Source organism: Podarcis liolepis, assembly GCF_965112155.1.
Source record: "Podarcis liolepis genome assembly, chromosome: 2".
Taxonomy (NCBI): domain Eukaryota; kingdom Metazoa; phylum Chordata; class Lepidosauria; order Squamata; family Lacertidae; genus Podarcis; species Podarcis liolepis.
The window spans coordinates 23,275,254-23,299,516 of record NC_139555.1 but is presented as its reverse complement, the minus strand read 5'-3'; the positions used below and the strand labels follow the sequence as shown (position 1 = coordinate 23,299,516).

Below are 24,263 nucleotides of genomic sequence, written 5' to 3'. Positions count from 1 at the left end.
CATTACAGTTGCAACATGAAACAAGAGACTTGTGACATCTTAAAGGCTAGCAGATTTATTGTGGTACAGGTTAACTTTATCAGTATTTTCCTCTGCAGGCAAACAGATTAGAGGAGATAAGAGAGAAAGTATAAAGGGGGAAAATGCAAATAGTGGAGGGCAAATGGTCATGAAATACAAGAGGTACAGTCTGACAATTTAACGCAAATAAATAAAATAAGCACAGTACAGTGGTAATTTATAAACTGCAGTAAGAGATGATAACACATGACTTAGAAGCAGTTCTCAAACTAGTAAGGTACCATGCAAGTGGTTCCCAATATTATCTCTACTCTGCCTCCCCCCCCCCCAAAAAAAGAAAAGACAGAGACAGAAACTCTTTGATGAGGACCAACTTTATGAAAAAAGGCTAACAGGGCCCTGGGCAGCAATTTTCATAATACAATACTGGTTATACAATGCCAGCATTGAATGAAAACTGGCCTGCGTTTTTCAGGTGGTCCATAGGGGCAGGGAGAGTTTGAGAACCATTAAGCTAAATCCAAATTTATTTTTGTCCCTTCTCACGCCGTTTCTCATCTGGATCAGGTTGGCATAGTTTTCCTTCACTGATCCTCTATTTAAGAATCAGTGCTCAAGGAGATTGCGAACCAAAGAAGCATGCCCACATATACCGTATTTTTTGCACCATAACACTCACTTTTTTCCTCCTAGAAAGGGGAAATGTCTGTGCATGTTATGGAGGAAATGCCTACGGGTGGCATGCCTACGGATTTTCCTCCTCTAAAAACTACGTGCGTGTTATGGTTGGGTGCGTGTTATAGAGCGAAAAATACGGTAATAATAATAATAATAATAATAATAATACTGTAATTGTAATTGTAATTGTAGTTTGTTGTTTCTTTGTGGGATATCTCTTCTAAGTCTGAATTACAGACTTACTGAATTACAGCATTCATCAATGTCTTCTTGTTAACCACGGAAGTATCCCCCATAACTATTAGAATGACAATAGTTAATCTATTGATTAAAGTTGAAACATAAAATATGTTAAATGACCAAGGAAGATAAAACTCTATTTTATTAACCCAAAAGAAATCAAGAATTGTTGTTAACCGTTAGTAAGGCTCAAATATTTGATAAATGCACTAAACCAAACATTAAAAACTACCACACAATACCAAAGCAGACTGTGAAAAGGAATAATGAAAAGGCAGTGTGTGAGGTTGTCAAACCACACAATGTACTTAGCAAAAATAAAAAGAACATGCTATGCACCACAATTCCCAAGATATATAGTCAGAGTAATAGAGTGTGCAGATAAAAGCCTTGGCTTTGTTAGAAAAGAAACCCTTTTTTTCCAAAACTATTATCCTAACATTAAAAAAGAAAGAATAAAAGTCTTTCCTTGGTTAACTACACCTGCAGACAAGTACAATTTGACACCATAAAAAGGGTATGGCTGCAATTTAAACAAAAAAGAAAAAACCTTTATAACGTATTTTTCGCCCTATTGGACGCTCCGGCCCATAGGATGCACCTAGATTTTGGGGAGGGGGAATTATTCCCCCCCCCCCACAGGCGCGGGGCTGGGGCAGGGGAAGCCCGACCTTCCCCCGACCCCAGCCCCCAGAACGGGTCCCAGAGTGATGCCAAAGCTGCGCGCAGCTTTGGCATCGCTCTGGCTGCACGCCAGGGAGAGCAGGCAGCTCTGAGCAACCTTCGGGAGCGCGGCACGGCTTCGCGCTGGGCTCCGGAGGGTTGCGCAGAGCTGTGCGGAGCCCAGGAGTGCAGGCAGCTCTGAGCAACCCTACGGAGCCCGGCGCGAAGCTGCGCCGGGCTCCCGAGGGTTGCTCAGAGCTTCCTGAAGCCTGGAGAGCAAGAGAGGTTGGTGCGCACCGACCCCTCTCGCTCTCCAGGCTTCAGCGAAAGCCTGCATTCGCCCCATAGGACGCACACACATTTCCCCTTCATTTTTGGAGGGGAAAAAGTGCGCCCGATAGGGCAAAAAATACGGTATTTATTTAATTCTTTTTTCACTTTCTCCCACTGGCTTTGCAAAGTCCTGCCTGCCTCTAAATAAATACAAAGTTGACACAACTTCTTAACATAGAACCAATAAGACTTGTATGGGAAGGTCCACACAATGAGGACCAAAGGAAATATATGTAAGAAGCCATATTTGCCCCCCTCCAGTTGCCCATCCCTACTGTAAAACATAATGCTCACTGAAATATGTTGGTGTCTAATAAAATGGAAGAATGCTATGAAGAAGTTAAGCTTCACAATAACTTGTAAGAGAAAACTGACTTGACAGGATAAATGGCCCATCTAATTTTGTATTCCAGTAGCATTTCCTGATATAGTCAATTAGTGGTCTTGATTATTGTTTTTAGAAAATAAACACAACCCAAGTGCCCAGTGGCATAATCAGCATTTAGGCTAATTATGCACCTTAAATGAAAACATTATGATTCTTGCATAATTTTTTGGCAGACTGATTGGAATGTGACATTGGTGATATCTATTAGTGAGAATGAATTTATTTCCATCTGCACTTGTGGCCTTCATTTGAAATTATTTCAACTAGACAGCCAACGTCAGCCACTTTACACCTACAGAAGCTATATGATGAAGAAAGCATTTAATTCAGTTGACTGAGACTAATTCTTTAATGGTTAACCACAGGATGTATTAAATTAAAGGCATCAAATGGAACTATCCTTGCCAGGAAAACATAAAATGGCACAAGGTTTTGACTTCAACCAATGTCAGACTGACAGTAAAATGTACAGATAGCCGAACATTTATCATATTCCCAGTGCTTATCTGCATATAGTATCAGCACTCTGCAGTTCTATGAAAGATAGGTTATTTTAGATAAATTGTCAAATCTAATTTTACACCATCTGCAACATCTGGAGGGCCACATAAGTCACATCCACCCTGACCACTGGCCATGCTCGCTGAGGATGATAGGAGTTGTCATTCAGCACCATCTAGAGGGGGACAGGACCATAAAGAAGGCTGATCGCCGAAGAATTGATGCTTTTGAATTATGGTGCTGGAGGAGACTCTTGAGAGTCCTGCAAGAAGATCAAACCTATCCATTCTGAAGGAAATCAGCCCTGAGTGCTCACTGGAAGGACAGGTCCTGAAGCTGAGGCTCCAATACTTTGGCCACCTCATGAGAAGAGAAGACTCCCTGGAAAAGACCCTGATGTTGGGAAAGATGGAGGGCACAAGGAGAAGGGGACGACAGAGGACGAGATGGCTGGATAGTGTTCTCGAAGCTACCAGCATGTGTTTGACCAAACTGCAGGAGGCGTGGAAGACAGGAGTGCCTGGCATGCTCTGGTGCATGGGGTCACGAAGAGTCGGACACGACTAAACAACAACAACAACAAGAGGGGGACACTTAACCACTCCTGTTTTACACAGACTGCATTTCTATCTTCTATGCATTCTCTAGTTTATCATTACCATCTAAACAAATAGTTTTTGTTTTAGAAGAACTATGCTATCCCAAATGAGTGAACTGGTTAATATATGAAGCATTGGTAAATAGTTTATACTGAAACACATATCACGGACCGCAGTCCCTAAGGAAGCAACTTTATTGATATTTTTTATACATCACCTACTTATTTATTTAATCAATTTTGTTTTCTAGCACATACCCACAAAAGAATCCTGGCGAGGTTTTACAGAAAGTTTGAAAACAAGCAGATAAATAAATAGGATATACCAATTAGTTTTAAACAGTCATCAGAATGATAAAGCAGTGAAAGCCACAGTGCAGACAGTTTAAAAAATCATCTACCCTACTTTCCCAAGTTTAAGATTTCACTAATTTCTGAAAGTTGAGGACAGAGAAGGGATGGGGGAAAGAACATAAACGGAAGAAGTTATAAAGAGAGGTAATATATCTGCTTCTCATTTCCATGAATTCAATGGATGGAGCAAGACATCTTCTACTGATCATAGAGGTACAGATAAGATGAGTTCCTGTGAGGTTCACATTCCCTCTGTTTTTCTTCCATTAGAGATCAACCTCCAGGACAACCAATGCATTTTTTGTTCTAGAAACAGCCATGAAGCCAGGCTCGTTTGACTCTAGATAATTAGTTTAATCCAGCGGCTTCTTCAGTTGCATCTCTATTAGTCACTTGATCATCTTGATCGAAAAAGTACTGATTATTCAGATCCAATGGATCTAAAAGTAGCTATTTTCAGTAAAGGTCTGGCAATTGCATTCTTCAAATTCTTTCCTTAAGAGAGGCAATGCTCTAACCCTCAACCAAATTAGCTAGTTGAGCAAACTTGATTACAAAGCGATAAGTGGAGACGTGGATATTTGCAAGAATTCTTCAACTCTAAGTTGAAATCAACTAGAATGGTTCAGTGAGGGAGGCTGTTGACACCTCCTGTATCAGAACAACAATTAATGTGGTTTCCAAAATGCAGCAGATGCATAGCAATTTTGTCACAGTGAGCTACCATACGTTAAATTTTATTATCATGGGCAGGTTGAATGCAATATGGTTGGACAGAAAGATGCAGTGAGGCAAGATCTCTTTGCCACCATCACAGGCACGCTACTTCAAATGCTTCTTCAAATTTTGGCCGCTATCACTCAAACCTTGGCTCCTGATACTTCCATCACCTGTAGCTCCCTGAAACACTGTAGTATTAATACATATAGCACAATGCAGAAGGCGTATTAGCTACTGATGAAACTGTTCTGTGTCAATTCTGTATTCCAAACATCCACTGGAGCAGTATTCATATTAACTCAAACAATGAAGTAGCTCAGATCAAATTTTTCCATGAGTGCTATGGTGCAAGTATATCCACCGACTTTTCTGTCTCTGATTCCTAACCAATGCTTCCCATCTGCACTAGTGGGTATTACTTGATGGGATGAAAATGTGGCATATGCATGTCCCTCCCCCACCTCAATTATTACATACCCACCTCCTTTACCATTTTTTCCCCAAACTGGGCATGTGTGTAGATGTGTCTTTACTACATTTTTAAGGTGGCACTGTGGTCTAAACCACTGAGCCGCTTGGGCTTCCCGATTGGAAGGTCAGCGGTTCGAATCCGCACGGCGGGGTGAGCTCCCATTGATCTGCCTCAGCTTCTGCCAACCTAGCAGTTCGAAAGCACACCAGTGCAACCAGATAAATAGGTACCGCTGCAGCGGGAAGGTAAATGGCATTTCCATGCACTCTGGCACTTGTCACGGTGTCCCATTGTGCTAGAAGCAGTTTAGTCATGCTGGGCTGGTCATATGACTGGGAACGCTGTCTGCAGACAAATGCTGGCTTCCTCGGCCTGAAAAGCGAGATGAACGCCGCACCCCATAGTTGCCCTTGACTGGACTTAACCATCCAGGTGTCCTTTATCTTTTTCCTTTTTTACTACTTTTTAAAAGATGTTATCAGCATATTTCATTTATTTCACAAAATGAAGCATTTTGTATTTCACACCTTGGGGAAAGCTGCAAAAAAGCTTCTCCCCTCCTACCCGCTCAAATACACAGCAGTCAACTTTCTGGTAGATTTCACACCGTTCAGACAGTGCTGTGTGTTCCCATGATTCTTCCTTCCTTCTGTTTCCTTAGGTTAGCCCTTCCCCTGGTTACCTCCACATCCCATCTCCCTTCACTCACCAATTCATGTTGACATATTTTAGCTGGCGATTCCTGTTTATATTTGATTTAAATTTAGTATGGAAGTTCAGCACAATATTGCTCTCGCGCAAATCCTCCGTATTAAAGATTAAGATAAAAGGCAAATGTGCTCCACAAATTTAAAGCGGTTAATAAATTTTACAAAATAAACCTAAGTGGAGGACAACCAAAAAAATTGGTACACAAGCAGTTTCAAATCCACATTAAAATTCCATGTGAATGAGCCCTAGGAATTCCAACACAATATCCAGCTTGAGCACGTGAATCCATTAATAAATATTCATTTGTATAGGTTGCATCCGTCAGTATCACTCAGATGGTGGTAAGGCTGCAGTCAGTGGAACAGGGAGGGAAGCCATTTTCATCAATTCACTTCCCCCTAAATCTACTCAAGGGCTGAAAGACCCTCCAGAGAAAGTAGAGAACCAGAGGGCGGCAGGAATGAGGGGAAATGGCTTCTTTCCCCTTTCTGAGGATACAAGTCTTACCATCAGCTGTGATGGCACTGGCTACAATCCCAGGCCTGCACCTATCCTGCTCTCAATCTCTCCATTCTGATATGTCTATAGACTGACGTCCCCCAAGATGAATCCTCACTTTATTTATTTTTTTAAAGTCTCAATTTATGATCTCATAAAAGGAGTTTTGTGGGCCAGTGAAAGTCAAAACTGCTTAGAACCAGGGGCTACGCTATAAAGCACCAGGGGCTCCAGCTAATTTGCAGAGTCTCAATTTTATGTCATTTATATGATGGGCATAAAATTGGCCCCGTCAGAAGCAAAGTTGAAAGACACGGGTGTGATAAAGAGCAAACATTTAGGATAGAAAAGTAGTGATTATTTTGAGATGTGAGTGTGAGATAACCACAGGCAAAGTGTGTGTCCACAATTCTTCAGTGTGAGTGGCACGTCCTGCAGCTGTGACAAGGGAAGCTATTTCGCAAAGGAACCGCACCACTGGCAACAGGTGACTGGAGTCTATTGGACTATGCTCTCTATTTTTGTCATGAGCAAAGTTGTCACACCACCATCCATCATCATTGCACAATAATGTCCACCTTCTGAGGTGGGGTGGAAGTTAGGATGCAATAATTAGGAGGATAATGGTGAATGCTCCCTTTAGTTAGGTTGTGATAAATGCCCTCCAGTGAACTCACCCTTAGCACAGAAGAGGCTGTTAGACACATTGGTTAGAGCAGTTTCAATCAGTGGAGATGACTGAAGCCAGATTTGTGGGGGTCAAAAAGAGTTGGTGAGGATAGGTCACAGCCACAGGAACAGACAGCATGTTTAGTGATTTGGGAAATAAAAAGGAAAGAGGGAAACAGAAAGAGTTTGGCTTTAAAAAGAGCCCAGAATACATGCTACTTCACAGATGTATATCTACAAACAACGTAGCCGGTGGCTCCACAGTCCATAAGCATTCTCCTATGAGCATTATGAATTCAAAGGGAATAAAACAAAAACAAAAAACCTCTGCCTTTGTTGGCAAGTACTGATGCTGAAACCTTGAGGAAACAGAAGTGCCCAACACATCAATTTTAAAGTAAGAAATTTAGATTCATTTAGAATTAAAACTAAATAAAATGCACAATTTAGACCTTTTTAAAACAAAAAAACAAAAAAACACTGCACTGTGTTCAATTTAAAAAATCAGGCATAAATACTAAATGATTTTTTTTAGATTATTCCCAGTATACTAAGATAATTTCAAAATTCCTATTTCTGCCAGTCCTGTCCCAATGAACTGCAGAAGATGAAACACTGTTCGTAATGGCTGGCACCAGCAGTGTTGTTGCAAAATCTTATCCCAGCTAGGCATAACACAGCTTTCCAGATGGGCCCACAACCAGGTGTTTTCAGCTGAAGCTGGAAGAGAGGTGTTCCAAGCCCTCGTGGCTATCATGTTGGCGGTTCTGCCTTGCTCTCTATTCCTGGCCACGGAAACTGCAGGTGTGGCTTTCACAGGTGCCCTTCCTGTTTACACTGAACTGCACCAAGTGTAGTCAAGGAAAATGGATCCTGTATCCCATTCTGTAATGCTTAATTGCACCAGTAGAAGAATCAGGATCCTACACATCTCTGCCCCCAGTGCATAGAATAAGCCGTATGGCGAATGACCATAACAATGAAATTCCTTTGTTGTGTCACAAACTCCTGGTGCAAAATTAGATGAGGCACTTACTTGCTCCTCAGTTATGCTTATAAATTAGTATCAGAGTCAGGTATGTTATGGCTGAGGTTGCTGAGATACCTACAGTATTGAAAGGCAAATGCAGCTGAAAGAATACATCAGAAATTTCCCATCACACATACCTGCATTTCACAATCTGCTCGAAGATTAAGTTCTTCACAGCATTCCCTGGATATTCTCAAAAATATATACTCCTTTGTTTTTTCTTCAATAGCTGCTTCATACACCTTTTCTTTGGTTCCTTGGGTCAGTATTGACTTCTCTTTAGTGACTGGCAATAAATAAACAGCATTGACTTTGGTCATCACCAGTCGTCCTGCCAAAGTGTCTTCAGAAAGTGTTTCAGTGAGTTTAAATCGTCCAAAAAGCTGTCCATTTTGGGCATACTTTGCAACTCCAGAAACACCGGTGAGCATGAAGTTTGCTACAATCTGCAATTGCACTTTTATGTTGAACCTAAACCAGAAAGCGTACAGTTAGTTCTGGGGGTGAAATGGTACCCAACAGAGAAAACAAAATGAAAACAAAATGAAAACTGAAGGCCAAACCAGGGCTGAAGTGGAAGGTCCGTGTACAGGATCTCCAAGAAGTTTTAAAAGATGTTAAATGGGTGTGGAATGCTGACTGGGGCTGTGACACTGAGGGATGACAGGCAACAGCCCCCCGCAACTCTTTCCTATAGGCTAATTTCCTGATTGAAATATATATCCCAGAAGCGCTACCCTCCCCCAAGATACTCCAATGCATGAGGTGTGCAACAAAATGATGCCTCCCTCATTCCATGTACAATGGTCCCTTGGTTCTCAAGTGCCTTGTTACTCAAACAACTTGAAACCCAAACACAGTGTTCCGGTTTGTGAGCTTGCTTCAGAAGCTGAACGTGCTCTGTTTTGAGTGTAACGCTTCCAATTTGAGTGCCACACTTCCGTTTTGAGTGTTAAGCTAAGGTCTATCTGTTTTTGCTATTTATTTTGCGTTTTTGTGGCTCTTTTTGTTTTTGTGACTGTGTGGAAGCCAGTTCAACTACTGATTGATTGTGTGACTGCAGTACATTGTTTATTGCTTTCATTTTATGGATCAATGGTCTCGTTAGATAGTAAAATTCACGTTAAATTGCTATTTTACGGGTTGTTTTTAAAAGTCTGGCACGGATTAATCCATTTTGCATTACTTTCTATGGGAAAGTGCACCTTGGTTTTGGAACGCTTTGGTTTTGGAACAGACTTGCGGAACGGATTAAGTTTGAGAACCGAGGTACAAAAGCCAACCAGGCTGGCAGATGAATCTAACAACTGCTGGCCAGCCTTAATATTAGGCCGAGTAAAGTATGTTTAGGGATGGACAGAAGCAGCAAGACACTGGACGGCAGACAAAGCCCCACCCAAATCTGCTATTAACCCATGGAGAAAACTTATAGGTACAAATATGTACCTGTAAGCTGTCCTTTAGAATACAGTGGAACCTCGGTTCTCGTTAACGGAGACGTTAACGAACGTTTCAGAACCTGAATGCTGAAATCCCAGAAGTAACAGCTTAGGTTTTCAAATGATTTTTGGAAGCTGAACATGCTACACGGCTTTCATTTTGAGTTTCCCTACTGAATTGAGGCTTCCACTTTCAGTTTTCGGTTTTCAAGACGTTTCAGAAGTCGAACGGTATTCTGGAACAGATTACATTCGAAAACTGAGGTTCCACTGTACAATTCAACTCAGGAATGCTATAAATAAGAACAGGAAAATAGCAGAGAATACATTGTTTTTAGAGCCCTTAGATTTGTCTGCCTGAGTGAATGAAACATGCTATATAAGCTATAAACATATAATTTTGGCATTTTCAGAACAGCGGGTGCTCCCTCTTCATAGATAATTTTTAAATACAGTGATCAACTAGGGAAGGGAAACAAGGGAGTGAATATTGGAAACTGAGCACACTGGAGATGAAACTAAATGGCACCACCTTGTTAAACAAAATACACAATTACTTTACAATTATTCCAATACTGTATCCATCAGTGGCTCCAACTATACTGCATAAATATGTCTTAGATTAAGCCAGTTGAGGACTGTATCCAACAGTCATACCATTCACACAAGAGCTTCTGTGTGACAGAAGTTCTGGGCAACAGAGCTTCCTCTCCCTCTCCTCTTTCTGCGGACCCTCCTGAAAAGAAATTCTCCAGAGTTGGGGTGAAACCCACAACAGATTGGGAGGGGGCAAGGAGTAAGTTCTGTTGAATAAGCAGAAGTCCTTGAGCAAATGGGACTACTTCACTGGATGCAAACCTTAGCTTCTCTCCCAAATATTTGCTCAGAAATCCTCTATGTTCTGTATTACTCATATTTTGAATTGTTTGGTTGAATTTTAGAGTAGCTGCTTTCACCCTAACGCTTAAGGGTCTGTTGTGCAACTACTCAGAAATGCAATCCTAACTGGCACACTTTCATGCCTGCTCATAAAATCACATTAACAAAAAAACACAACAATTAATTCTGAGGCCTTCATCCTATAAATTTAAGCTCGATATAAATTATTCTTTACTGAGATATAATCCGCAGATAGTGAGAGGAAGAAATGGCCTCTGTGTTCCTTAAAATATTTGGCTTGCTTCTTATGTGAACTGTGATAAAATGTTTTTTCTAGATGCTAGAAAAAATGTACAGTGAGCACAAGTCAGTAACTGAGTCAGTGAAGCAAATTAGAGAGAAGCTCCAGCACAGCACATCTGAGAAAATGCAGTGGTTACATTTTTAATCATGGGGCTAGCGAGAGTGTAAAAAAACTTTCTCCGGAATTCCCTCCCACAACTTAATTGTATTTAGGCATTGGAACATAAATAGTACCAGTAGCCACTAAAATGCAGAATGAATGAGAACTCATCGTCCTGGAGCACATACTAAATGACTGATTAACCAGATTGACCTCATGTGAAGATTCCCATTCATGAATGATCTTTGGAAGTATGTCATTCTAACTGAACAGGCTAATCAAAATGTTCCCTAAGCAAGTCCAATGCATTATAATACACACAGAGAGATAGAAGTGTGACTGCAGTTCTGAATCCCATTTTTCCATGTAAAAGAAATTTTAAAAATGCCATGTTAATGTGTTGTATTTGATAAGATATAGGGACACAGGTGGCGCTGTGGTCTAAACCACTGAGCCTTTCGGGCTTGCCGATCGGAAGGTAGGCAGTTCAAATCTGAATGACGGGATGAGCTCCTGTTGCTCTGTCCCAGCTTCTGCCAACCTAGCAACTCGAAAGCACATCAGTGCAAGTAGGTAAATAGGTACGGCTGAAGTGGGAAGGTAAATGGTGTTTCCGTGCGCTCTGGTTTCTGTCACCGTGTTCCACTGCGTCAGAAACTGTTTAGTCATGCTGGCCCCATGACCGGAAAAGCTGTCTGTGGACAAATGCCGGCTCCTTCGACCTGAAGCGAGATGAGCACTGCACCCCATAGACTGGACTTAACTGTCCAGGGGTCCTTTATCATTTACCTTTATTTCATAAGATAATGATATATATATTTTTAAAGGTACCATTTGATCTTCCAGAAAGCTCAATGCACTGCTCAGATATTTAGTGTCATGTAGCAGGTGTGGGGGTGGGAAAAGTTTACTCAATGAGGATAACCTACCTCCAAAAACATCTTAAACATATTTTTTCATATGAAGCCATCATACAGCCAATAGCTGTATAATAAAATGCAATTCTCTTGACTATGGGAGAATTTCCCCAAGCTGCAGTACTCAATGGTTCGCAGGAGTAAGAAAGCAATGATCTGTAATGTCAAATAAAGTAGCAGTATTGATCAACTGACAAGTTTTAGTAGAAACATTACTTACTTGCTGACTTCTTTATATTGTGCTATTTCTTCAATATAAAGGAGATCATGCAATCGTGACTGATAGTTACTCTTGGTCAATGATTTATCCAAGACAGACTGTGTAAATAACTGGTCAGCAGACAGAGGAATTTGGTATCTAATCAGAAGGCTCTTATCCAATTCAGTAGTATCATTTGGCTCAAATTCTACAATAGTCTTAGAAGTGGAATCCCAACGTTTGGCTGTAGTTAGTAATTGTTGTCGTGCATTCATCCGGTATTCAAGATCTAAATGCAGAGGGATAAAATGAGAAAGATAATAATTGGATACTTTTGTCTCACATAAATGGGTAAATGGGTACTATTATGAAGTTTGTGACACCTCATGAATATGTCACAAAAACATACACATGTAAGATGGGAGAGACAACATACATGAATTCTGCTAGATGCCTAAGTGACATGATTTGTCCCTTCAATAAAATTTCACAGCTAGTAAAACTGCTTGTACCCACTGGTAACATCATTTGCATCTTAGACATGGTAGTGGATGCTCTTTGTTTATTAAAGGAGAATACGACTAATATAGAAGATACATTCTTTAAAATGAGCTTTCAAAAGTAAAGATATTCAGAAAAGTTCACCAGCACCAGAGGAGTAGCAGAAAATTTAGGTCTGTAAACTATGTACCCATTTCTGCTTTGTTAATCTCTTTCTTACCCCTTCCTTAAGAAAAAAATAAATCCCACTCCATTGTCACAGGCAAGGAATTTTGCCTATTTTGTGGGCTTTTTATATATTCCTATGCTTTTGTGCTGTAGTTGTTGCTCCTTGATCTGTTTTAATTAACTAGTATTGAGAATTCTTGCCAGCTGAAATTAAGATGGACAGGGAACTTTTAGAAGATAAATTGATTCAATTGTGGGTTACATTTTGTGTTTGAGGATTTTGTTTTGTTTGTTTGTTTAAAGACAGTAAAGGCAAACATACACAGTTTACTGGCATGATGGCTCTGGTCAGGCACCTTTTTACATGAAGATCAAATAGCAGTTCCTAAAATACCACAGTGATTCACTCTGAAAACAATTTAATTCACACTGAATAGTTATTTGCATTGCAACAACTATACTGCATATTCAGTCTTCCTGCTTTGGGCTGTAAGTATTCAGATAATCTAGAAAGAGCAATTCATGAACTATGGCATTTGCTTCACTTCTTTGCTCCAGTGATGCTGGAGATTTAAATCTATTGTACATAAATAAAGAACAGGATGAGCAAGAAAACACCTGCAGCTCTAGCCAACCCAGATTCAGAATACACAAAGGTTTCACTTAGCTGAATAATTAGTGCTGCTCATCACAATGATTTTAAAGGCCATGCCTCAGTGCAAGTCAAGGGTAGTTTGACATGCCGCAGTTCATGGTACATAAGCCATGAATAAGATGGCAAAAATTAAGGAACCAAGAACAAAACACTGTGCTCTAAACAGAGAGGAAAGAAAGCAATATTCAAAAACTGAAACAAAATCAAGCATACAATCAACATTGTGTGCAGCTTTTATTTTCCTTCAGCATTCTGCAGGGTCCATTGTGAAACTAGCTAGCTCTGAAGCTCTGGAAGAATGTAAAATTAACAAGTTATCCTGACTAGGTCTGTAAAACAAGGATTGATGGTTCATTTCTCCTCCCCTTCATGTTTCAACTCAACTCAAAGAACTCAAATTGGAATTTACAACTAAGCAAACTACTTGGGAGGTGGAGACTTAAATATTCCTGTTGCCTGGATTCAACATATAGTAAAGAAGTGATGATCTCATTCATCCACAACATGCAAAGAACATATTCTTCAGTTATCTGTCTCCAACTTAAGAAAATGAGTTTTGCTCTGGGATTTTCTACATAATATCTTGGTCTTATCTAGGCGGCGACACTACCATATTTTGGAGCAGCAAAGAGATGGGGAAAATAATTAAGATGGTATGATATGGACAGGAAGATAGAGATATACAGTAAAGGTAAAAAAGGCAGGATAACAATTTAATATGAGTTCCAAGCAAACAGCTCCCATATCTGGAAAACATTTGCTGCAGCATCCTAACGTCTTTGAAATAAGCATCAGAGAAAGGAGGTTAGAAATCTCTGAGCCACTCTGTAACATAAACACTCGTTATTTAAATATATCTGGGATCAGCATGATCCTCTAAGAATTGAGCTGCTGGAGCTCTAAGAAAGGCAATATGGTTACCTATAAAGAAATTTATAAGGAGAAGAAAATGTTCCCAAGCAAAGAAGATTAGCAGTGCAATCCTAACCAGGTCTACTCAGAAGTCCCACCAAATTCACTGAGGCTAACTCTGGTTGAGTTAGAAATGCAGTGTAACACACTACCGAACATTCATGATTAAAACTGATTGATTTTAAACACCTGGTTGTTTTCAAATGCCACAAAGAAAAATGGGTCCGGTTCCAACAAGAAATGTCATCAGCATCAATGAGATCCTACTTCTGAAAATGCATAGGCCAATCCTAGGGTGCCTGCAAAGTGTTGCAGCTTCAAGAGTCCAAAATAGTCAGCATCCTTCATCTACCTCTCTTTTCCTAGTCTACAGTCACTGATAAGAGTAAGGTTTGTGGATGGGATCCATGTGCGTGTGACACCCTGCCACCACTTATGTATCTGTGTCCTGTGGGGCAATGTCTACCAGCGGTTCTCAACCTGTGGGTCCCCAGATGTTGTTGGACTACAACTCCCATCATCCCTGAACTCTGGCCTTGCTAACTAGGGGTGATGGGGGTTGTAGTTCAACAACATATGGGGGCCCACAGGTTGAGAAAAGGCTGGGACTCTAGACAATAAGCTATGATATTAACATAGATTTGAGGTAGTAAATGCTAAGTGTATGTACGCAAAAAAGGAAAAGAATGTGCCTAATCCAGTTAACATGAAAAGAACTGCAACTAGCGTTGTCATTGCTCCATTCTGCCCTTGCCATGCAATTCCTTTGTGATTCATGCAAGACCTTGTACAGCACAACACTATCTGGAATTGTTGCAGCAGTACAGCACCTTGACCGAGAGAACTACACTGGCTCAATGATCCTAGCACTTAATCCTGTTAAGTCTTTCTTTTGCTAGATCTATATCACTGTTCACACTAGATTAAAAAAAATTCTGCCTGCATCTCTTGCCTGGCATTTGTTTTTTTAGATCTCTGTCAATAACATACTCCCCGACCTTTACTGGTAGTTTTTTTTACTATGCAGCAGACAGATACTTCTTTTTATCTTTCCTCATAAATCAAACAAATTCAGTCCCCACTCACTTTTTCATTTTTCCTATACACATGAAAAATTGTTGACATCTTTTCTAAGGAAGAATATGAAACCTTGCTTTGCCATTTGCAACCGAGGTGCACACAGACCCATATTATACGAAGAACGCTATAGTCATGGCAACATGCAGTTCAACAGTAACGTGGCATGTGAAACTAATAATGACTTCTCTATTTTTTTGCATTTTTTTGCACAATTAGTGACTAGCTGAGATCTGAGCCTTCTGTTTTGCCCATTGCCTCCATTTCACCTGCAAAAGATGCCACTTGCCAATACACCTTTCAAAATAATCAATACTTTTTGGGTTACATGGATAAACTTATGGGCTTTTAAACATCCTTATACTTTTAATCCCTTTCTAAACATGTAGCAAGATAAGTGTGTTCAAGGCACAAGTCAAATGTCACTGAAGTCAAAGGACATCTATGATTGAAATATGCTTCGAAAGATCACCAACGTTATATAGATTTCTGTCACAAAAAATTCAGAATGTACTTTATTAGCTACATTTTTTTCTTAGCAGTCCAAGAAAGATTCTGTAGCAATCCAACTATTTTCTTAAAGGTTCAAGACTAAACCTTTAAGTAGCATAAAGCCCAAATTGCTTTGCATCTACGTACCAGAAAATGCAGGTTCTTGTATAAACTGTCTCACTCCGTGGCTTAAGATAATCCAGAAAGGCCTTATTGTATGTGCCTTCCTTAACTTCTACCAGACTGATGATGAAGGAGGGCCAAACTAATGTGCAGGCATTTTTTATGATAGCCCAGGGATCATTTTACTATTACAAATTTTATTTTAAACAGCCAAGAGTTGATAATGATGATGGAGGAAGAAGTCATAGTAGTACTTGAGGAAAAGTGATTTGACATGGAGAAATAGTGAGGGGTCACAGCCTTTCTGCTCCCCATCAGTTTTTTCCATGAAGCTTTCCTCCCTCCAGCCACTTTTACCTGCATCTCAGGCCCATGTTAATCACACAGACAGGTATGAAAAACCAAAGGGCTGGGTGACTTTCAGGGTAAATGCAGCAGATGGATACAAATTTAAACACACATCTTTTCTAAATACATTTTACTGTGGGTTAGCAGCTGTTAGGCTAACATTACATGAGCCTCCACTGTAACATGTACTTTGGCCCACATACCAGGCCCTTTTCCATGATGACAGCACACTTGTGGAACTCTTATCCCCAAAGAAGTCTGCTATGCATAACCCCTATGGACGTTCAGGAAAACTGCTAAATACTTTGTTGTTACTGTTGTACTCTGCCAGGTATTCAGGTCTGACCAGTTACTAACACTGATGTTACTGACTGCTGATGCTTATATGATGTGGTTTTATTTTATAATTAATTTGGGGGTATTTATTGCTGACATTACAATAAAGTTGGCCTGCGCTGTTTTGCCCTGTGGTTGTTTTTTCTCTGACATGGCTGAAGGCCACATCTGCCTGAAAGTGTTTCCTCAAGAGATTTGCCTGGCTCTTTCTTACAATGCGAACCTCTGCTTGCCAACTTAAGAGTGCCTTACTGTCATTTAGGCAGCTGATAAAAGCTTTAGTATTCTTAAAGGGCATTTCCCTCTAGCTCACTGTACAGTGCTCAGTGTTTTTAGCTACTGCTGCTTAGTTTATCTGGCTATGGCTTTTGGATTATTTTTAAATTTTAGTTCAGTAAGTTCTCTCTTTTTTTCTGTGATGTACTCTGTTTTTAGTGCTATTTTGACAAGACACACACACACTTTTAATGGCTTAAACAAATAACCTAAAGATCATTATTTCAATCCCACTATATAGTTCTCTACACATTAGAGACAGCTAAAAGGAAAATGTTTTTTATTTCTCTGCCCTAATGATATGGTAAAATATAACAGGCATCTGAAAGAGAAGATTACAGCAAGATCACAGCTTTGGTTAAAAGAGAGAGCTGCATATCTGGAGAAGGAAAGCTCTGAGACTTTTCAGAGTTAGGAAAGTGTGTGTAACAATACTACAGCCACATATATCATCCAGGCAATTTACAACAACAAAAAATATGTAGCAAATTTTCCAACAAATGAGTTTGTTAACAAAACCATGCAAACAATACCTTCTGTTGAAGCAGCATCAATCATCACTCGTTGCATCAAAACTGGTTCGGTTCCAAAATCAAATACCACAGTTTGGCGAAACGTCCCAAAGATTTCTGTGCTAAAGGCTATGCTGATTTTGTACACCGAGTGATCTATTCCATTCTGGGCCATCTGTCCTCCTATCCATTCCTGGCAGCTTTCTGGGACTGCTTGCGATACCTGGGTAGTGCTATCTCCTGCAGATATTGCTGTGATACTGAAATGAGGACGATGCGCATCATAAAGCAATGCCACCCGATACAGCATTCTTGCAGGCTATGGGAAAACAACAAAAGCGTATAAATAACTGGTGTTGTTGTGCTTTTTAAAGTATGAAGATTGGATGAACTCTGATAAGACAAAGGACAGAATGTGGCATCCCAAACCCTTGCCATCACTTTTTAATATATATTTATTTATTTATCAAACTTATATGCCACCTCTATCTTCCAAGGATTATCAAGGTGGTGTACGTGGTTCTCTTTCTCCCCGTTTCATCTTCACAACAGCCCTGTGAAGTAGGTTAGGCTAAGAGATTGTGACCAGCCCAAGGGCACCCAGTGAGCTTCATGGCAGAGTGTGGATTTGAACCCTGATCTCCCAGGTCCAACGCTCTAACCATTATGCCACACCACCTCTCACTTCTGCCAATTAAAAAAAACAAAAAACTTTTCTTTTTTAAAAACAAAACAAAACAGGAGTTAAAGACCAAAAGAAGTTTGGATACTTTTTATTTATTAATTGGGGTGGGAGATAAATGCTTAGAATGACTCCCTTTAATAATACATCCCATTTGTATAGCGTTTTCTACTGTTCTTAAGTGCTTGACATACAATAGTCAAGTAAGCCTTGTAAAACTAATCCTGTGGGATCGGCCATGGGCCATTTTAATAATCTCTATATTAGAAATGTGGAACAGAGGCTAAGAAACAAGTTTGTCCAAGACTACCTTCTCAGTTCATTGCTAATGTGAGACTTGAAGTCAGGCTCACACTCTCAGGCACTGCACTGAACCAGCTCTCAACCCTCATCTCTGCTTTGTTCCTACAATATCGACAAAGTTCCGCTACTCCACAAAACCTAACTTTCCTTTCCCAGCCTTATCTGACTCGGTGGCAGAAACAACAAAATGATAAATGTTAAGGCTGAGGAAAAGGTGGGATCAGCACATTTTGCAACCAGCACAGATAATGTTAACACCAGTATATACATAGTATATACCAGTATATACATAGTATATACCAGTATATACATAGTATATACAGTATATACATAGTTGCATATTTGCATACTTAAAGTAAAGGTAAAGGGACCCCTGACCATTAGGTCCAGTCATGACCGACTCTGGGGTTGCAGCGCTCATCTTGCTTTATTGGCCGAGGGAGCCGGCGTTTGTCCGCAGACAGCTTCCGGGTCATGTGGCCAGCATGACTAAGCCGCTTCTGGCGAACCAGAGCAGTGCACCGAAACGCTGTTTACCTTCCCGCTGGAGCGGTACCTATTTATCTACTTGCACCTTGACGCGCTTTCGAACTGCTCGGTTGGCAGGAATCTGCATACTTACGTATGTAAGTGCTTTTAGCACTACAACAGTCACAGAATGTGCAGATTCTTCATTAACATGGCATACCCCACTCTCCCTGTGAATGTGTGCATTACAACAAGAGAAGGTGCTGAAAATGTTAAATGCAAACTTATTAAGGGCAAGCGATACTTTCAAAGTACAAAAAAAAAAAAGATCCTACCTTACATGTCAGAGCAAACGTCCACATCTGTTGTGATTTTTTGGTGGTGACAGTAACTGACAGTTCAGGGCTATGTTCAACTCTCACGCCATCTAGGCACTCACTAAGCTAAAGAAAGGGAAAAGGCATCACATAAGGTAACAACACTAGGGTTGAAAAATAACTCTTTAATTAAAGACCATTCCACAAAAGGAATGGCCCACCTGTGAATGACCATTTTACCCAAAGGTTGAAGTAAAGTCATAAATTGCAATACCTATTGCTTTGTTTATATTTAAACACACATACACCCCGAGGAAGAACTCAGTTCTCATCACCATGAATTTGAAACAAACCACAAAGACAGCAGGAACTTCCTCCAGCTTACCCTGAAGTAGGCATAGGATTGCAGCCATAAACTCTTCTTAATTGCAGAAATGAGGATCACTTGGTATTGTTGTTTTTTAATTAACAGAAAAATAGTTACATATTTTTGATTGGTACTGTGCGAGTGAATTAATTAACCAAGCAGGTCTAGTAGAGATTGCCAAAATCAGGCTCTTCTATTCATTTGAAATAAGAATACTGAGATAGAGCTGCCAGTGACAAGCTTGCCCATCACTTTGGGGATAAAATCATCTGCCACCATGGTGAGTTGAGTCATTGTTTTCATACGCTCTTACACAGGCAACTCTCCGTTTGCATGGGGGTTGCATTCTGGGTAATAGCGCACGTCAGTGGTCACACGTAAGTCCATTCTGTCCCCATCCCCTTCCGTGGCCGAAAATGATGCACGTGTCAGCAGTTTCACATCAACTGGACGCGTGCAAAACGGTTGCCACCTGTACTACTGTTTTGCTGGTTTTATGTAGTATTTTTGTCTTAATTCTATTGTTTTTATGTTGAGGGTTTTATAAACGCTTTACAAAATAACCCTTCCCCCCCCCCTTACCACTTTCTCAGGAGATAATGAGTTCATCCATTTCTCGATCAGGGATTCCATGTAACTGCCTAAACATTGCTTGTTTTCCTTCTGCTGTTTCAACCTTATCAAGCGGGATGCGTATCGCTTCTGCCATTCTGTTAGCTCTTCCTGGGAATGTGCTGAAGTACACTGTGCACCATACCTGCAGATTCCTTGCTCTAAAAACCTACACAAAATAGGAAAGACAATCAACCCTTAAAATTTAAACTATTCCCCAATTGCATAGGTTGTTTTTTGTTTGTTTTTCCCATTCGTAACTAGTTCCATGTACCCAAGAAGGGTCTGAGCCAAGGCTCCTTGAACAGCATCTGCCACCAATGCTTCGCGGCTTTCGAAACAGAGGGACATTAAAAAGTACCGTATTTTTCGCTCTATAACACGCACCTGACCATAACACGCACGTAGTTTTTAGAGGAGGAAAGTCCGTAGGCATGCAACCCGTAGGCATTCCGTCCATAACACGCACAGACATTTCCCCTTACTTTTTAGGAGGAAAAAAGTGAGTGTTATGGTGCAAAAAATACGGTAATTACTGTCTAAAATGTATAGACTGCTTTTGGAATGGTATACAAAAGATGAACAGGTTAATGTAATGATACACTGGGCGAGGGATCTGGGGCATAATATTCAGCTTTCAGATTGGGAAAGGTTATGGAAAACTGATTTGAAATTCTTGGCATGCTGTACACTGAAAGAAAATTATATGAAAACGATGTACTGGTGGTATTTGACTCCTAGTAAGTTAGCAAGAATGTTTAAGACAAGTACAAATACATGCTGGAAATGTAAATGTACATGTGGTGGACATGTAAGGTTATAAAAGCATTTTGGGAAATGATATATAATGAATTGGGAAAAAAAATTATAAAAAAGAAGTTGTTTTACTAGGAATTGTAGGTGCCGACACCCCAAATACAACATGTATGCAACAACAGCCCCGCAGGTGCTACTAGCCCAGAGACGGAAAGAAGACAAAGTCCCTACCAGAGAGGAATGGCAAACCAAGCTGTTGGACTATGCCGAAATGGCAAAACTGACTGGAAGGCTCAGAAAACAAGAAGACCAAAACTTCAACAAAGAATGGGGAAAATGTATAATCTATCTAGGAGACCACGGTAAGCATATGAAAACATTAAATGTTAAAGGGACCCCTGACAAAAGTCCAGTCGCGAACGATGCTGGGGTTGCAGCGCTCATCTTGCTTTACAGGCCGAGGGAGCCAGCGTTAGCAGGATTTTAATAACACTTGTAATGTAGAGAATATCATGGACACTATGGAAAGATAAAAAATATGGGTTGTGAAATAATATGCAGTTGAGAGGGTGTACAATCTGACCCATGGAGGGGAAGGTGGGAAATCCAGAGACTTGGAGAAATCTCAAAATATGAATATGTAATTTGGATTGTTATACATTTATATTTGTAAAAGCAAATAAAAAATATTATAAAACACACAAAAAAGTAATTTCTGGTATGACATGAGGGCCTGCTGGTTAAAGAAAATGAAGGCATGCCCAAACCAATAGGCATACTTAAAAAAAGGCATCTGGACACTTAAGGAGAGTTCTAAAGGAGCCAGATAACAGGTAAGCGTGTTGAACAAAATTATTTCTTGCATCTGCTCTCCCACAAAGTGCAAAGAACTTTGCAACATCACTATTCAAAGAACATTCCGAGTAGATTTGCTAAGCAAGTAGCACAATGGGTATTTCTTTAAAGGGTGTATATCTCAGTACATTATCTCTCCCGTTTTCTTGAATGATAGTGACACCAAGTGGTCCTTTCTGTTTACTTCAGGTTCATGTTAGTACAACAGAAACGTCTGGCAGGGCACAAATCAAACATTCACATCCTTGCCACTCACTACCAATGAATTTCTCTGCATTTTTTTACATGACTACTTTTCTCGACATAGGGATTTCTTTACATTTGGGCTGACCAATTACAAGCCCTTTTAAGCAATTTACTAATAAAGTATTTAAAGGGAGTAGCATTGTCTATTCAGCTGTTTCGAAAATGTCAAAATGAAAACAATTTCCCCTATAAATCATATAAAATATTAATTACCTGTCAAATCATCTTGGATATACTGCCAAAATAGTAATGGAAATAGTAATGAAGAAGTTACAATAGGTGCCACCCTTTTAACCGTGTGTTTCTATTTTATATGTTTCTCTAGTTTTGATACCTTTTAACTATGCTGATAAATACTGAGAGATGTTGAAGCAAGTATCACTTTACCTTCTGCATAGTGTGTACTCCTCACTACTTGTGACTCCCCTGGGTGGGGGTCGAAATTGCCAGCCATCCTGACATCCTGTCACATAAACACAATATCTATGTTATTTTTCTGGTTGTATCAGGAAACACACTTGGGCTATTAAGGTATCATGCACATAACCGATTTTGTGCTGAGCCAAACGACAGGCAGCCTAATGCAATTCATATACAGTGGTACCTCGGGTTACATATGCTTCAGGTTACATACGCTTCAGGTTACAGACTCTGCTAACCCAGAAATAGTACCTCAGGTTAAGAACTTTGCTTCAGGATAAGAACAGAAATCGTGCTCCGGCAGTGGTGCAGCAGCAGGAGGCCCCACTAGCTAAAGTGGTGCTTCAGGTTAAGAACAGTTTCAGGTTAAGAACAGACCTCTGGAACGAATTAATTACTTAACCCGAGGTACCACTGTAATTACATTCCTTTGCAAGCAGGAAAAAGCCAACGGCCCCTTGTTCAACAGCAGAAACATATGAAATGTGGAATCTAGTGGCAGGTGGGTCAGAGGGAGCTTCTAATAACAGGAGTCCTTGGGCTGGATCACTTTCCATCTCTCTCCTTCTGCAGGAGAATCTCTGACTTTGCTGCCACCACTTTTCCCCGCTATCACGGAAAACTCTGTCAAAATGCTTTGCTGAGGATTCAGCGACAATGCTGAATGGGGCGGGATACAACGTGGGGTCTCAGGGCTAATGGGGAGACGGTAGAAAATCAGTTGTCACCACTCGATTTTTGGTGACCTCCCCCTTCTCCACAGCCCCCACCCTCCCATCTCACTGTCCACCCACATAGCAGTGCCCTCGGAGCATTTTCTGGGGACTCTCCCTTACAGGGAGAGAACAAAGCAGGGAGAGAACTGAGCAGGGAAGTCAGCATCTGCGTTTCCCATTTGGTGGGAAGATCTCTGGATCCAACCTATTACAATCCAGGGCCTCTTGATTACAATCTCATGCTTAGTTTAAAAAATCACATCAGAGGCCACTTCCTAGTCTTTTTTAATAATTGATCCCAAATTGTGAGATAGCCGCGGTTTAGCCATCGATTGACAAGACAATTGTAATCCTTCATTTGGTAGTTTCAAAAGCTATTTTTATTTACCTTCCTCCAATTCTTCTACACGGTATACTGAGGGCACTTTACCAACTGCTGCCTGAAATCACAAAAAGAAAAAAATGCTGAGCACATTAAGTCAATCAATAAAGAAATCAAAATTAATTTCAAGTATCATTCTGAGTAAGGTAAAGATAAAGGAACCCCTGACCGTTAGGTTCAGTCGCGGACAACTCTGGGGTTACGGCGCCCATCTCGCTTTATTGGCCAAGGGAGCCGGCGGACAGCTTCCGGGTCATGTGGCCAGCATGACTAAGCCGCTTCGGGCAAACCAGAGCAGCGCATGGAAACGCTATTTACCTTCCCACCGGAGCGGTACCTATTTATCTCCTTGCACTTTGACATGCTTTTGAACTGCTAGGTTGGCAGGAGCAGGGACCGAGGAATGGGAGCTCACCCTGTCACAGGGATTTGAACCGCCAACTTTCGCAAGCCCATGTCATTCTGAGTACTAACTATAAAAATGTAAACATTAAATATACTTTGGTTTTACTGTTTGAGGGAACAAATATAAATTTAGGTTTATAAAGGTAATAAATGTTAACCCTGCTGCTTCAACACTATGATTCAGACTATGTTTTGTTCAGGCCAGGTTTATAATCCTGGCTCATTCACTAACCATAATTTAAAATAACCAGTGCTTCCTTAAATTCAGACATAACTGGAAACTCTGGTTAGCTCCTCATGGCTGAGAGATGAGGGACCACTGCCATGTTAAAACTAAGCTATATTTTAGGATTGCTCCCAAACCTGCTCATTCTGTTAATTATTTTTGCTAGTGGCATAAGTTTGAAACCTAATTCTTTCTAAAGTCAGGGCTAGTGTCAGAGATCAGTGAGGGTGGTCCAAGTGCCAGGGAATCAAAAGGACCCACCACCGATTCCACCATCAACCCAGTTCATTTTACTTAGCACTGTTAGATGGTTGGATAGGGAGGCAGCCACAACCAGTGGCAGCGGCAGCTGTAGCACAACACATGTGCTTACATACACTCACTGCTGTGATGCA

The 24,263-nt window shown here is 40.5% G+C and overlaps 1 protein-coding gene across 6 annotated transcripts in view; it reads right to left on the bottom strand.

Annotated features, from left to right (window-relative positions):
* HELZ (helicase with zinc finger) overlaps positions 1 to 24,263 on the bottom strand; it is a 122,662-nt gene that overhangs the window by 62,683 nt on the left and 35,716 nt on the right. For all 6 annotated transcript variants that reach the window (XM_083489786.1, XM_083489784.1, XM_083489789.1 and 3 more), the window contains 7 exons: positions 23,244 to 23,295; positions 22,107 to 22,182; positions 19,833 to 20,031; positions 18,902 to 19,009; positions 17,135 to 17,432; positions 11,735 to 12,002; positions 8,014 to 8,347 (listed from right to left, as the gene is read on the bottom strand). In XM_083489786.1, the coding sequence (XP_083345912.1) occupies positions 8,014 to 8,347; positions 11,735 to 12,002; positions 17,135 to 17,432; positions 18,902 to 19,009; positions 19,833 to 20,031; positions 22,107 to 22,182; positions 23,244 to 23,295 (1,335 nt within the window). The remainder of the gene's footprint in view (positions 1 to 8,013; positions 8,348 to 11,734; positions 12,003 to 17,134; positions 17,433 to 18,901; positions 19,010 to 19,832; positions 20,032 to 22,106; positions 22,183 to 23,243; positions 23,296 to 24,263) is intronic.